This window comes from Dendropsophus ebraccatus, chromosome 1 (assembly GCF_027789765.1).
Source record: "Dendropsophus ebraccatus isolate aDenEbr1 chromosome 1, aDenEbr1.pat, whole genome shotgun sequence".
Lineage (NCBI taxonomy): Eukaryota > Metazoa > Chordata > Amphibia > Anura > Hylidae > Dendropsophus > Dendropsophus ebraccatus.
In genome coordinates this window covers 94,181,047-94,197,588 of record NC_091454.1, presented here as the reverse complement: position 1 = coordinate 94,197,588, position 16,542 = coordinate 94,181,047, and the positions used below count along the sequence as shown (strand labels likewise).

At 41.1% G+C, this 16,542-nt stretch overlaps 1 protein-coding gene across 3 annotated transcripts in view; it reads left to right on the top strand.

The window, feature by feature from the left end:
* The window catches only part of NAP1L1 (nucleosome assembly protein 1 like 1), a 34,845-nt gene extending 20,387 nt beyond the window's left edge, over positions 1-14,458 (top strand). For 2 of the 3 annotated variants that reach the window (XM_069975383.1, XM_069975374.1), the window contains exons 9-15: positions 1,659-1,798; positions 4,588-4,733; positions 7,021-7,040; positions 10,073-10,195; positions 10,691-10,723; positions 10,801-10,851; positions 13,784-14,458. In XM_069975383.1, coding sequence (XP_069831484.1) covers positions 1,659-1,798; positions 4,588-4,733; positions 7,021-7,040; positions 10,073-10,195; positions 10,691-10,723; positions 10,801-10,851; positions 13,784-13,819 — 549 coding nt within the window. In that variant the 3' untranslated portion in view covers positions 13,820-14,458. Of the gene's footprint in view, positions 1-1,658; positions 1,799-4,587; positions 4,734-7,020; positions 7,041-10,072; positions 10,196-10,690; positions 10,724-10,800; positions 10,852-11,085; positions 11,119-13,783 lie in introns of all 3 variants that reach the window. The other variant, XM_069975391.1, reaches the window with a different exon arrangement.
* Positions 14,459-16,542: the final 2,084 nt, after the last annotated feature.

Genomic DNA, 16,542 nt, shown 5'->3' with positions numbered 1-16,542 from the left:
CTGACTCCCAGAGCTGTGCAGGCTGTGGCTGCTGGAGAGGATGATGGCAGGGGGACACTGAGCATCCCTCTGCCATCATCCTCTTCAGCAGCCACAGCCCACACAGCTCTGGAAGTCGGGTCGTGACATCACCATTTTATCCAGGAAGTTAACTCTTGATGCAGTAGTGAGTGCAGGGAAAAAACACTGCATTTCCTGTAATAAGTGTATATTGGTGATTTGTATAACTTTTGTGGGGCAATACAATACTTTAATAAAAATCTTCTCCGGACTTCTCCTTTAAGTACATCTTAAGGTTTCATTCCCACGTTCAGTCATTTTTTTTGGACCAATATTTGCGAGAAATGGCTTCAATTAAGGTGATCTGTATCTTTTGCGGATGTAACATCTGCTTAAAATTCCAGGTCTCGTATTGTCTGCACTCTGTAAAACTGCAGATAATGTGAATAGCCCAATAGTAATCAATGGGTTGTAAATTTGTTTCATTGTAGATCCAGGTTCAATGGGGTAGTTACGCTTTAAATGGGTTATCCAGCGCTACAAAAACATGGCCACTTTCCTTCTTCTGTTGTCTTCAGTTCAGGTGTAGTTTGCAATTAAGCTCCATTTACTTCAATGGAATTGAGTTTCAAAACCCCACCCAAACTGGAGACAACAGTAGGGGAAAAGTGGCCATGTTTTTGTAGTGCTAGATAACCCATTTAACGAGCGTGTCATAAAGACTGAGAATTCTGGGAAGAAAGGATATGCAAAATAGCTCACACCTCTCTTTAAGTAGAGTCACTACCCCTTTGAACCCATGTTAATAGACCTCTCACTAGCCAGCTAACACCCTGCTCTGCACTGATGAGGGGCAAAAACCCTGAAACGGCTGTCTGCAGATGGGAAATCTTTCCTTTTGGAGAGCTTGTTGGGCAAAAAATCCCCAGTGAAAGTTAAGACTCCTTGATTGAGCCGGACTTTAGTTGAAGGGACATCTGTTTGCTCAAGAGGTGTAAGCGGTTTTGCATATCCTTTCTTTCCTATTGTAGATCCACAAACTTATGAAATGTGTGAATAAGGCCTTAAGCTATGTTCCAACTACAGGATTTCAATGGTGAATGCCTGCTGTCTAACCTTTTGCTGTTAAATGATGGCCTGCTCCCATAGACAAAATGTGCTAGCTTTTATTTTACCTCTTTAAAACAATTGTGTATAATCTAAAGCATATGGATTTGTACATTTTACCACATTGTGAATAGCATAAAAACGCTGAATACTGTGGCTGCTACTCCCAAAATGGAATTGTCTTGGTCGTGACAGCCTGCTCGGCCAATAACTGAGGTTGGATAGCACTGCAGCAATCGATTGGCTGTAACTGCGAGTCAATCTTGGAAGTAGTGGCTGGAGCCCAGAGTACCCTTAATAGGAAAATAAAGTTGGTGTGTGTTTTAGTATATAAAAAAAAAAAACTTCAAATGCCAAACTTGATGGTAGGTTTGCCACCCCCAAGTTGGTGCAAGACTAAAAAGCTGCTTTCAGGAGACCGGGGTAAATTGCAGACTTGTGTTATTTTTAATCACCTGTTTTAGGTTTGGAAAGTTATGACAGTAATTACAATTTGTTAATTGTGTAAACTACCATTGTAATGTGTTTGTTTTTTTTCCCCTACACCCAAGAGTTTCACTTTAGAATTCCACTTTGAGCCAAATGAGTTCTTCACAAATGAAGTCTTAACAAAGACTTACAAAATGAGGTCAGAACCTGATGAATCAGATCCATTCTCTTTTGATGGACCAGAAATTATGGGCTGTACAGGGTAAGTAACTTAAGCTCTCTAATTTCTGTGTTCTTGTTCGAATCTGTCATTCCTTTAAACTTGCAGGTAAGATATGACTGCTTACACGGGAGCTAATGTGAATGTAACAGGGTCTAAGGGCATAAAGGGGTTTTTACAGAAATAGAACAGTATCTTCCAAAAACACAAACACCTGTCCTCAGCTATGTGGTATTACAAAAACATGACCACTTTTCCCCCGCTTGTCTCTAGTTCAGGTGTGGTTTGCAATTAAGTTCCATTTACTTTAATGGAACAAGAGTTTGAAACCCCACCCAATCTGAGACGAGAGGGGGAAAAGTGGCCATGTTTTTGTAGCGCTGGATAACCCCTTTAAGTTCAGTGGAACAGAGCTGCAAAACCACACCAAACTGTGGACAGGAGTTTCTGGGAAAAAAATGGCAATGTACAGTCCGGGTACAAAGGAATGGAAGGGCAAATTGTTTATTAGCCTGAATTACCTCTTTAAAGATTACAGAAGCATCTTGCCGTTTAAAACATGGTTGAGACATGACTTAACGACTGGATGAGGACCAGATCCCTTTAAAGGTTTTAGGCTCTTGGGGTTATTTCGAGGGCCATCAGTTTCTCATCCCATATAGTAGTCTAGCAGTCTACATGCTTCTAAGTAGTTTAAATTTTTTTCACGTCATTGTTTGGTAGCAAGAAAAACTAATACTTGCAGGCATGACTTCAATGGTTAAATTAAATAAGGCTTCCCATGGGTTGTAGGGTCAGTGATAAACCTGTTACCATGCAGGCTTAAAGTGACAGTCACCCCCTTTTTGCATTCTGACTTCTCTTAACAGGTGTAAAGGGTAAATTTAGCAGTTTTCATACCTTATTTTATAACATACGTCACGGTGCTTGTTCCAGTTAAAAGTGATCTTTTATCTGCAGATTGTGCTATCTGGACGCTACTTAGTCCCGCCCCTGGGACGTCACCGGCACACAGGCACCCGCCAACACCTTTAGGCGGGGCTGTTCTAATGGCCGTTGATGGGCAAGGCCTATGCAACTGTGGTGGTGTGGGCGGGCTAAGTGGCTCTTCAGCTGTGAAGACCCACCCAGTTAGCACAGTCCGCAGATGATGAAAGATCACTTCTACTGCAACAAGCACCATGACTTATGATATAAAATGTATGAAAACTGCAAAATTTTCCCTTTACACCTGTGTAGAAAAGTCATAATGCAAAAAGGGGTTTACATTGTCACTTTAAGTATAAATTTAGGACCTAAACTACAGGACAGTCTCAAATATGGCACACCTCACCAATGCCTGCAATCCATAGCGGCACTTGTTAGCATTGTAACATTTTGCTTCCAGCTGTGGCGCACCACGCTCCTGGTCTCCCCTGATTGGAGGAGCACGTCCGGGCCAGTAGGTGAGGGGTCTGCGCCCACGGCACACTGGTTGGAAAACACTGCTCTAGTGCACGGGAAAGGAAAGCCGAAATCTTGGACATCGCGAGATTTCGGCTTTCCTTTTCTGTGCACTAGAGTGGCGTGTTGCTGCCGGATACCTGGGGGGGGCGTAAAAGTTCGGAACGCGGGCCGCAAATGGCCCGCAAATGGCCCGCGGGCCGGACTTTGGACATGCCTGCACTAAAGGGATTGTCTGTCTTCAATTAGACAAGACTTAAGGATGGTAATAAAAATGGATGTGGGGGTCAGCGCAGCCTATATGCCCAAGGGGGTGTGGTTATGTAGGAGTGAAATAGCTTTTGATTTGTAGGTACACTGATGGGAAGAAAGTGATATCTTAAGAGGTCTGTGTTTGGTATGCCAAGAAGCAAATGCTGGCAGAGTACTTTGCATTATTCCACAGACGTAAAGAATGTTTCATGATGGGTTGATTAGAAGAAAGGACGGAAAAGCGCCTTCTGGTGAAATATCACTCAGGCAAATATCTTAAAAATGTGTGTGCAGATGCACTCATCTTTGTGTTGTGCTAGTATAGGCACAACACTATTGAAGGCTCACAATATACACCGCAGCCGATGTCACTCGGAGTATTCCAACTGACCCAATTGTCAGCGGGTAGATCCAACAAGAGTTCTGAGGGGAGTCAAAGGACCGACCCCCAACCTCCAAAGTGCTCCTTGAGTGTCGTGGCGCAGATGTATCGTGATGTCCACAAGATTCAACATCCAACCAGTGGGATAATAAAGTAGCGGTTTATTGAGGCAACGCGTTTCGGCTTGTATAACAACGGACAAGCCTTTCTCAAGCCATGAAACCATCTCAATACAATGAATCTCAATATGATGGGTTGATTGAAATGTGGGTAGGTCCGTACCAGAGCTTGTAGGGTGAAAGGGTAATCGGGCACTTCTAGAGTAAGCCAGAAGGGGACCTTGATGCATGATATTTTAGAGGTGCCAATTGGGTTACCTTATTGGGTTAGATATATTTGGCGCGCCTAACACACTTTTGTGAGGGGAGGGTGGGAAGCTATCAGTGCTTTTCACAAGAAAGTTACAACTACTTGTGCAGAGTTTATTTTTTGTGCAGTGTCCTGAATTTTGCCCACAAGTCTCAATTTTTTTGTGCATGTGGAAGAATGTGACCATTCTCTGTCAACAAGTGGCTTTTTTAAAATTATTTCTAAGCTTTCATAAGTGACGTTCTTTACAACTTGTAATTAGAGACTTCTGTAATTGGCTTAAGAGAAATGCATTTTTATTTTTTTTCATTTTATTATGCTGTCTGAACACTTTGTTCTGCTTCAATGTGCATTAGTTGTAATGAAAAATGCTTTGTTTCGTCAGATGCCAGATTGACTGGAAAAAGGGCAAAAATGTTACTCTGAAGACCATAAAAAAGAAACAAAAACACAAGGGCCGAGGTACAGTAAGGACGGTCACAAAAACTGTTCCCAATGACTCATTCTTCAACTTCTTTAGTCCTCCTGAAGGTAAGTTTGGCACAGATTGGTAGTTAACCTCTTAATGCTAGGCACCATGCATGTGCAGTGCATCATACCCATGGGTACCTGCTGCTATCAGCAGCCAGTATTTGAGTGTTGTGATCAATGATCAGCCATTAGATGGTTAAGTGAACAGGGTAATCACTAAAGTGGCTCACTGACCTATTTGACGGGTGTCTGACTGATCTGCACCTCCACAATGCAGTTGCGTATTCGTTACTATGACAGCCAGACATCTTTACTTTACTGGCCTCTATGCCAGCTATAGTAAGTCTGCTGGCACAGTCTGCCTCAGCACTCATGAGTCAGATGCACCTACACAATCTGCCTAGCTAAAGATTGCTTGCAAAGAGTGATTTGTCGCCCCTAGGGGTTTTAGGTGTGTTCAGTTTTGAAAAATATAAAACCAAATATTTCATAGCCACACGTGGAATGGTTTAAAATATTGTTTTGTCACTTCTATGGTTTACTGTGCATGAAATGAAAATTGCTATTTTTTTGGTCTCAAAAATAATTTAGAAAGTTCCAACACCCAAATTGTACCATAAAAATTTGATTAGAATATAACTAACTTTCTACAGAAAAAAACTGATGCACTACATATGCCCAATTTTGTAACTTTTAGCGGATTGTACGGGTGGATAGCGGTAGGAATCTACAGACTTGGAAAAAAAATACTGAATGTGTGCATAAGGCCTGAGATTTCTTTCAAATCCATTCCTGGCTTTGGCTGCAAAAATTTGTCAAATCTGTGTATAGGCACTCTTACACTTGATAGTGGGTGCCCAAAGGCAGGTTGTAACGATTCATAGCGATAGGTTATCAAAACAATGCATTCATAGCATAAGTAAAATATTCCCCTTCCCCTCCAATGACACAACCCCAAAAGCAGTACTCTGGGCAACGGCTCTGTAATAAATAAAATATACATATGCACCTAGGGATGGGGTGTTTTTAACCCCTTTCCGCATCAGTCGGTACATTTACGTCCTAATGCAAGTGTGGGCGTCCAAAGAGGGGCCGCAGCGCCCGCTAATTATACATTTAAATGCAGCTGTCAAACCTGACTGCAGTAATACTGAAAATCCGCCAGGGGTACAAAATGTTAAAGTATAATGTTAGTGTTTTTATTAATAAAAAAAACACCTTCGCCTAATTTTGATTCATCCCCCTTTTCCCATTTTATAAATATATGGTATAGCCCGAAGCGTTAAATGATTACATTCCGGATCTCGCACGGTAGACGACGTGCAAAGGCCCGTCAAAGTGCAAAATTGCACTTTTTGTAGAAAGTGATCAAAAAGTCACATATATATGAAAGTAAAGTACCGATAGAAAGATCAGATCATGGCGCAATAAATGACTCCTCACAGTCCCATAGACCAAAAGGTAAAAGCGTTAGACTGGGAATAGAGCAATTTTAAAAACACTTTTTTTATTTTTTTTTAAAGGTTTTACTTTTTTTAAAAACTGTCAGATAAAAATGAGTCATATAAATTACGTATTGTAATTGTACTGAGGTCAGGAACATGTATAACATGCCATTTGTTCTAAAATGGCGTAAACACGAAACCCCCAAAATGAAAAAAAATTCTTTTTTTCAATTTTGCTGAAATTTTTTTTTTTTTTTCCAGTTCCACAGCATACTTTATGGACAAATTAAGCCTGCCATTGCAAAGTACTATTGGTGGCGCAAAAAATAAGGGCTCATGTGGGTCTGTAGGTGAAAAAATGCAAGTGCTATGGCCTTTTAAACACAAGGAAAAAATTAAAACTCATAAATGAAAATTTGCCCGGTCCTAAAGGGATTAAAATAAAGCACGCTTACCTCCCTGGCTCCTGCAGCACCACTTGTCTCTCCCGCTCTGTTCCACGGTGTGGCTGCCTCCAGGACCTGTTATGATATTGCAGGCTGCCCAGCCAATTAGCTACTCTGCTGCAGTAACTGATGTGGTGTTGCAGGCCAGCCCAGCCAAACAGATCCCAGAAATGTCCCAACGAAGAGATGGGAGCGAGTTGGATCCAGGGAGGTAAATGGTCTTTATTTTTAAACCTCCCATTCCTGTGTTAAGACTTATAGAAGGTGAGCAGGCAAAAACAAACCGATGAAAACAGCGAAAATGAAAATTTGTCTACACTGAAGGTTTAAAGGCAGTCAGGGACAGAAATTTAAAGTTGCTCCATATTGTGCATGTCATTTAAATTCTTTCTAAATATTTTAAAGGACTATAGAGTACAGTTCTAATGCAAATTATTTTTTTTTTTTATCCTTTAGTACCAGAAAATGGAGAATTGGTAAGACATGCAATTTGTAGTAATTCTGTTAAAATTTTAAACATTTTTATGTGCGTTTTCTGTGTAGGTCTGCTCTTAAACTCCATATTACCTGGGAATGATTGCCTCATATTTAAAGCGTAACTTGTCATATATTTTTTTTTTTTTATTGCAGAAATCAGTAGTATAAGCGATTTTTAAGAAACTCTGTAATAGGTTTTATTAGCCGAAAAAGCCTCCTTCTGTACTCAAGAAGCAATCTCCTAATCTTCATTTAACAGCTGTTTTAAAATAACTGTTAATGTTAAATTGCAGCCTTCTACTAAATTCCAGCAGTGTGTGAACATAACCTTTCTGTGTTTTCAATCTATTCCTGATTTTGGTGCAAAAATACTGTGTGGGAGCATATCCTTAAAGGGGTACTCCGGGGAGGGGGTGGAAATTGAAGCCGGAGGTCACTTACCTCCCCCGTTCCGGCTCCGGTGCCCGGATCGCACCGCCCGGTACTCCTGTCCCAATGCCGCTTCCTGGTCAGAGCTGCCGCTTGAGATGTGACGTCTCATGCGGCAGCTCTGACAGGAAGCGGCCGTGGGACAGGAGCACCAGGCGGTGCAATCCGGGCACCGGCTTAAATCTACACCCCCTCCTTGGTGATCCTCCAGAGTATCCCTTTTAAGGGTTAGTTCCCTAAAGACTTTCTAACAAATCTCTGGCACCAGTTTATTTGAAACACCTATTAAAATCTCAAGTATTGTAGTACTTATCAGCTGCTGTATGTCTTGCAGGAATTGATGTATTCTTTCCAGTCTGAAACAGGTGTCAGCAGAGAGCACTGTCTGAGACAGGAACTGTACAGAGCAGAAGCAAATCCCTATAGAAAACCTCTCCAGAGAAACCTGTACAGACTGGAAAAAAACACTTCCTGCACGACATACAGCACCCTCTGTGTCCATTTAGCATTGGAGGTCTACTCTGTGCATCAATCATATAGTAGTTGGGTAGTTACTTGAATGAAGTCTGACACTTGGTCCTCTTAATGTATATACTTTTGTAGCACTTGACAAATATGTTTAACGTAAAAATCATTTTCTGATTACACATTCCCTTTAATTTTTGGTTAAAGGGGTTATCCAGCGCTACAAAAACATGACCACTTTTCCCCCTCTAGTCTCCAGATTGGGAGTGGTTTTAAACTCAGTTCCATTTAAGTAAACGGAGCTTAATTGCAAACCACACCTGAACTGGAGACGAGAGGGGGGAAAGTGGGCATGTTTTTGTAGCACTGGATAACCCCTTTTATTTTTTTTCCCCTAACTTTCCATATGTCTATTTTAAAATCCTGACAGCTTTTTATTTTTTTTATTGTCACTACTGGGGCTAAAACGAAGCTGTTCTGTCTGGTGATAAGAGGCTGCTGTAAAGTGATCTGTACAGCATTGCTGCGTCAGGTGACACCAGTAGATGGGATAGTAAATGTAGGAGACAGCACTACTTGTGAAAAAACGTGATATTTTTTTTTTTTTTTTTTTTTTATTCACATCAGACTCGCCGTTTCGGCTAGTACTTCAGTCTTTCTCAAGCGCTTGAGAAAGGCTGAAGTACCAGCCGAAACGTTGCGTCTGATGTGAATAAAAAAATCACGGTTTTTCACAAGAAGTGCTGTCTCCTACGTTTACTATTGGGTTGAAACCGAACGGAATAGTCCTGTGCAGTGAGACGTGCACTCCATCTAAATCTTTATTTTTTTCCACTTTTTCCAGTGCTGTCCCAGTTTGATTTTTTTTTTATACCAGTAGATGGGAGACAATAGCAGCTTGCTATGAAATGACCTCTTGGAAGGTCACAAAGTACACTCAGTAATGTTTTAGAATTATGTCAAGAGGATAGACTATATATTTATGCCCCCAAGCCTTTCTGTAAAGGAAGTCTGATATTAGCCCTATTGGGTACACAGGGAGCTGCTGTCGGTTATGTGAATACGCTTGCACTACACACACCACTTTTAATATAAAGTGGACAATCCCTTTAATGGATATCCAAGTGGACAATCCCTTTAATGGATATCCAAAGGCAACAGGTCATCAAAATGAAGTAGGCAGATGGGATTAGTACATATATTGTCGATTACATTTTAGCAATACTTGCTTTGTTAAAGGGAATGGGCCTTAAGAAAATGACTTGTTTTTAAATGTTTTTATTAAAAAAAAAATTCTCTTTTGGTGACTTTTTTTTTTTTTCTTTTAATCTATAATATCCATATCTTGCCATATACTTGCCATTGAGGCTTCCTGTTTTGTCTCTGGTGATATGAGGCTGCTGTAAAGTGATCTGTACAGCATTGGAGCAACATGACATCAGTAAATTCAGGAGACAATAGGTGCTCACTATGGATGGACTTTTTCAAAGGTCACAGAGCGCACTTGTTGGTTCACATTCATTTTAAAGGGGGCAGACTTGTCTATTGTCCTGTTGATGAGTCTTGCTGTAAAGCATGCCACTAGAGATGAGCGAACATCGAGCATGCTCATCCGAACCCGATCGTTCAGCATTTGATTAGCTGGGGCTGCTGAAGTTGGATAAAGCTCTAAGGTTGTCTGGAAAACATGGATACAGCCAATGACTATATCCATGTTTTCCACGTAGCCTTAGGGCTTTATCCAACTTCAGCAGCCACCGCTAATCAAATGCCGATCGTTCAGGTTTGGATGGACTCGGGCATGCTAAAGGTTGGATCAGCTTTTAATTAAAGCTAATTGGTCAAGAGAATTGTAAGTGAAAAGTGACACATGTAACTGTTTTATTTAAAGGGCATCATTTTTCTTCATGACAACACTACTTTAATGATTGAATAGTGCATGACTTAATGTACCTGCTGTATCCATATGTGCAGTTTGCTTTGTACATTGTGGCCAGTGTTATGATCAGTAGGTATATTTACCGTGATGTGCAGATGCTTTTTTGCCGTATCAAATTTATGTTGCAGCATAAAGCCCTTTAACATCTGCTGCATTTAGTTGTTGGAGGTTTTTTTTTAACATTTCATCTTTTCCTAGGATGATGATGCAGAGGCAATTCTCACTGCAGACTTTGAAATAGGACACTTCCTGCGTGAGCGTATAATTCCCCGATCAGTTCTTTACTTCACTGGTGAAGCTATTGAAGATGATGACGATGATGTAAGTTTGCTTTACTCTAGGTGACCTGTCAGCTCTTATTGAAGGCAGTTTACAACAGCGTTGCTTACCCTACATTAAATCTTATTTGTCTTTTACTTTTAAGCATAAGAGGTTTTATGGAAACTTGAAAAAACCTTCTGCATATTTCCCAGGGCTGCAAATACCCAGCAGTGTTCAACCTCTTATAACAAACACTGCTATGCTTTCACGTAAACACCCACTATTTAGATGGCTGGCTCACATTGCTCTGTTTTTGCAGACCAGAGGAATGCCCTATTGGCTTTTTTAATTTGCATAAACATTCTAAAAGTTGCCACAAAAAGTGTAGGATTGAAATGGGGCTTCTCAATATGAAAAGAGCTTTATCGTACACTGCTTTCTATCAGCAAAAACAGTTGTCCTATCTTGCCCAGAAAGGGTCTGAGAAAGAGGTCACCTTTTTTTGTTATCCAGCCTGTTCCTAATTGTTTGTTTTGTTTACACCTTAATGTTTAGTATGATGAAGAAGGTGAAGAAGCAGATGATGAGGTAAATAACAATTTTTGCTATTGCTAAGCTGGCCTTTTGCCATTAAAACTTTTGTAAATGCAATTAATGTTCTGCAGGAAGGAGAAGAGGAGGCAGATGAGGAAAACGATCCAGATTATGAACCGAAGGTAAGGGTGCATGTTTTAATGTGTTCTGTGGTCCGTCCGTCCGTCCGCCCCGCCCCCCCTTGCACTAGTTTCCAAAAACCTGTTTGGAATGTGTTTGGAGTGTTTTGACTGGTAGAATGCAATTTTGTAAATCCTACCCTAAAGCATGCATCTGTTTTGGTTAACATGGAGGTTTGAGTTTACAGTAAAAAAAAAAAGCATACTGTGTCTACCCTTGACATTTTTCCTTACTAGGTTTAAATGGTGCCAGTAGAATTCTTTTCCTGGGTATGTATCACTTGTCACTGAGTATTTTAATACACTAATGGTGTGTGCAGGTGAACCAAAAGCAGACTAATACCTGATAAACTGCACATATCTTCACTAGAAATACAGTGCTTCATAGTGATGTATTTGCCTAAACACAGTTGAAATATTAAAAATGAAAAGACTATGCATACAAAGTACTCTAGAGACGAGCTTCTCAAACACTTTAAACTAGTGTCCTTTTAGCTTTTATTTGTATCCTAAATTCTGAACTTGCTGCTTGTGCTTATTTTCTTGAACCTAATTGACTTAAACCATACATGCCTCAGCATTGAGCAGTTAATGCTGACAAAATATTGTCTGTCACTCCTTCGCAACACTTGATTGATGTCTCGCGAGCAAGGTCTGGCTTGGTTTGAGAAGCACTTTACAGAGTACAGTAAATAGCTTTAGATAATGCACATTAAATGCAATTAGTGATAGGCATTGGGTCAGACCTGTTACAATTATGTAATTTGATGTGAAATCCACTTGTATAGAGATGCTTTTTACAAATTCTGTCACCAAAGGCGAACTACTTGGCATTAAAGTGTCTTTTTTTTTTTTTTTTTGGGCACTTGGAGGTTTTCTCTTTAAGGGCCCATTCACACAGTAAAAGCAGTTAGAAATTTCCACCTTGTGTGTTGCATGTGTTGAGGAGTAGTTCAGAATCACCACCTAGGTTCTTTCTGATTCAGTTGCCTGAGTATTTCCTATTGTACATCCAGCTGTGAATACATTAGGTCAGGGGTGTCAAACTCAAATACACAGTGGGCCAAAATTAAGAAATTGGACAAAGTCGCGGGCCAACCTTAATATTAAAGCTTGCGTGCAGCATTCCTGGCACTGCCTATCCTAAAGTAATTGTCCCCACATGGTAGTTACCAATATCCCTCAAGCAGTAGGTAATCCCTTATTTGTGCCCCATGTAGTAGTCCTCCTCCCAATAGTGCCCCACATACTAGCCAGGCCTACTATTGGAGGCCCACATAGTAGCCAGCCTCCATTAGTGTCTTACATAGTAGCCAGCCCTCAAAATAGTCTTGTATAGGGTCCAAACCTGTGGCCTACGAGATTATAATATGGGCGGTCTGAGCGCCCATCAGGACAACCCATATAATCTGCTGCAAGGTCGGGAGGGCCAGATTTAACACAGCAATGTAAAATTGTGGCGGGCCAAAAATAATGCCACCACGGGCCAGAGTTTTAAATGACTGCATTAGGTGGACATTCTGAAAAGTGTGCACAACTATGGAATCTGTCACCTACATAAACCTGTTTTTCTCCTCACAGGGGTTTGTCAGGAGACCAAAATATTACTGTCCAGGGCCTTATAGCCCATCAGAAAACAACTAACCAGCTACGTGCCCCATAAAAGCTGTTTAAGCACAGTACAAGAAAATCAGTCTGGTTGTGTATGCTTTAAATTGACACATCAGATGGTAAAATTATTAAATACTTAGTCTCATCTAAGCCACTTGCTTGATCCAGTATCCAAAAGTAGAATTATTAAATACTTAGTCTCATCTAAGCCACTTGCTTGATCCAGTATCCAAAAGTAGATGTCGAGTAGGAGTTCCAAGGCTTTTTCTTCTGGATACGGCAGTCAGTGGCTTGGATGAGTCTGGGCATTTAATATTTTACGATCTGTCCTGGTAAACCCTTGTAGGGGGAAACTCGAGACCTGGTGACAGATTCCTTACTGTCAAGATTCTGGCTATCTAGCAGGTTATATTTATTTACACTTGTGGGTCAAGTTCATTGCCTTTTTGTCTTTGCGCTGGCTGGTTTATGGCACAGTTAAATAAGTGATCTCACACTTTTATCATTATCCATAGTTTCCTGGAAGTTAGAATTTTTATTGCAATCTAAGGGTACTATTACACGGAACGATTGGCCCGATTCGGCCGATTATCGTTCCGTGTACTAAAGACAACGATCAGCCGATCGTTGTCATCGGCTGATCGTTGATATAAGTTCAGACCTATAATCGTCGGGCGCCGACCGTGCACCGCTACGTGTAATAGCGGTGCGTGGCCGACGCTGACTATTAGCAAAGATGAATACATACCTAATTCATGGTCCAGGGTTCCTCTTCCTCAGAGCTTCTTACCGGGTCCCGTGCACTCCGGCTTCTCATTGGCCTGTGTCGGCTGACAGGCCCCTCGGCCAATCACAGGCCGGAACCGCCGCAGCCAGTGATTGGCCGAGCGGCCTGTCAGCAGAGACAAGCCGCTGTGAAGCTGAAGTGCGCGGACCCGGGGAGAAAAGAAGAGGAACCCTGGACCATGGATTGGGTATGTATACAGTTTAAACAAAGGCTGCAAGGACATCGGTAACGATGTCCCTGCAGCCCTTGTTTAACGATTATCGGGCCGTGTAATAGGCCAAGTAAACGAGCAACGATCTAGCAGATCGCTGCTCGTTTACAGGTATTATCGGGCCCCCATCGGCCCGTGTAATACCACCCTAATAGTGTTTTGATTTTAATTTATGTGCTGCAGTGATATGTTACTCCTCAGTATGTTATGTTATCCAGTACCAATCTGTGAAGTTTACCATGATAGATTCTTTTAGGTGCACATTTATGGTGTATAGATCGGATTGGTGACAACTGGTGATCACTTTGTGTATTTTCTCTTCACAGAAAGATCAAAACCCAGCTGAGTGCAAGCAGCAATGAAGTGGCATATATGTGGCCTTGAGGATTACCTGCACTGTAATAAGTTAAACAACTCTTAGTTACTTACAGCCTTATGTTTTGTATCTTGGTAGAATAAAGTAAACAATTTTTGTTATAAAATATATAAAATTTAAACCTCTAAAAATCTGTTTAAATGGTAAGATCTTTGGACTTAGTATTAAGTGTACTTTCCTGCCAAGTATGTAATAGGATGCAGAAATCCCTTTAAAGCATGTTCTTCACTGCTTCATAGTCTTGGTTCTTGTGAAGTCTTTGCCATGTAGATCTCAGCAGTTCGGATTCATCACAACAGCCGTCAGACCAGTCTGTTTAGATAAAACTCCTAAGGAACCAAAGTATTTTCTCAGCCCAGTAGTTTAAACAGGTGTAAGTAGCTTGCAATAGCTGTGCCTTCATGACTTTGTTCTAGAATTACAGTTACTACCTTGGAAATGGTACATTGAATAACTTATCCTTGCAATGAGTTTGCTACCAACCATGTCCATTGATCATATCTGCTTGTTATGCTATGGATTTTTGTATTTTATGTGACTGTGATCTACAAAGCAATCTGATGGTCAACATAACAAGGTTATTGTTTACCACTGGGGTGTGAATAAAACCTAGTATTTTCAGAAAGTTGTATTATGTTTATATTTTTATGTGCAGTTGATAGTTATGCAGACTTTTCCAAGCAATAGTTTGGGGGCTGTTGCAACAGTCACAGAAATCCTTACATCTAATGAATGGACATGTGGCTTAAAAGGGTATTCCCATATCAGTTTATATAACTGGTGGTCTGACCACTAGGGCACCCACTGATCTACAACTGCAATTGCCCTGCAGTGAACGGAGTGTATTACAAATGGAATAGCTTCACTTTAATAAACTGCTGGCACTGTTGCAGAGCTGTTGGTAGATGTACCCCAAAGTGTCTCCTTGACTCAAGGATACAGGGGGGTAGGTAAATGGTGCAGTCTCACCATAGATATGCCAACCCTACTTGCAGCTAGATGCCGCCCCTGTGTCAAGCTATACTATAATATACTTGTCCTTAGTGTGCTGTCCTTGGAGACTGCTGGTCTGGTCTTGTGATCTCCTGGTTGCGATCTTTCTTCCTGCATCTACTCTTCGTGTATGGTGATGTCACCGCACCCATACTCCGCCTGGCTCTCCCTCTTCTTGGCAGCAGAGGCTGGTACATGCTAGTCAGCCAATTGGAGTAGTTCGGTGCTCTGCTGCCAATGAGGAGAGCCAATCGCAGCATGGGTGCTCGCACTGGGATCCCTTCAGCCCTTCAGCTATGTCACAGGACTGGAAGAAGAGAGGATCTGAGACATCACAGGGAGCAAGAAGATGGTGGCTGAAGGATCACTTGAGTGGACCAGTGATCTCCCAGGATAGTGCACTAAGGACAGGTAAGTATTTTAGGAAAGGTCTAATGCTTTCCATATGAGTTATCAGTTTTCCTTGGATTGCCCCCTTTAAAATGTAGCACTGAGATAGCAAATGCATCTAAGTAAAAAGTCAAAATTGTCGCCAACAAATTAACCTGGTACTGACCAGACATAGGCTTATATCAGTTTGTGTGACTTTTTTTTTTAAAAAAGTTGCAAATTATAATTTGGGCTCTACTCTGGGACTTAAGTTTTGAGTATTAACACAAAAAAAAAGATGAGAAAAGTTGCATCTAAAAAGCTCATTTGTTGAATACTGGTTCAAAAATTGCCCCCTTTGTGAATTTCCATTTCCCAGGACTGGATTCATCTTTTCCCAGCACCTGGAGAGGAGCGGCATGTAGCAGAGCAGACTTCTAAAGGCCCTATTCCACTAACGGATATGACAGATTCTTTCAAAGATTTGAAGTCAAACCCAGGAGTGGATATGGAAAGAGGAGAAATCAGTCTTTCCTTTATGACCTGTTCTCTGATTGGTCTGTTCCTGAGTTTGGCTTCAAATCCTTGGCAGAAAATCTGTCAGATCTCTTGGTGGAATAGGGCCTTAAGCAAGCAGTCTGATGAGCAAAATACAGATAGGAACGAAGTGGTGATTTGCTTCATTCCTACTGTTAATGCACTAAAGTTAAAACATTGTGACTTATGTGAACCTTTTAAAGGGAGATACAGTAAGTGTGTCTTCAGACAGCATTTGTTGGCATGTATCCATTGGTACACTTTAAAAATGTGCAAACTCCTGAATGGTACTCCAATTCATTAACCTAAAATGCCTATCACCACTGTACCATTGCTGATCAGCATTCTATTTCTACTGCTTCATTTAATTCCTCTGCCATTAGACATTTTATTTTAAAAATCCAGAATGCCTTCCTTTAATGGGGTCTGTCAAATGGTCTCCATTTATTCTATAGCAGTGCTTCTTAAACTGCGAGGAGTCCTCCGCTTATTGGTGAGGCACATATGGGGGACAGTCTTCAGCCTTCCAATTAGTACTATAGGCTGCAGAGTCTTTTCCCTGGCTGCAGCAATATCTGGCACAGGAACATTGTACTTAATGTTATACAGAGTCTAGGCTGACCACTAGTTTTTTGTTTTGTTTTTTTTCCCCCCACATGTCCTTCCACTAAAGTTAATTAGACCCAGGCATCACTTTGCTCTGTGTAAGGCTCCAGTATCAAAAGGTTGAGAAGCACTGTTCTACAGTCATGATTCTGTTGTATAGAAAATGCTTGTTGCAGTGTTGAGGCCCGTTCACACTGGAAAACA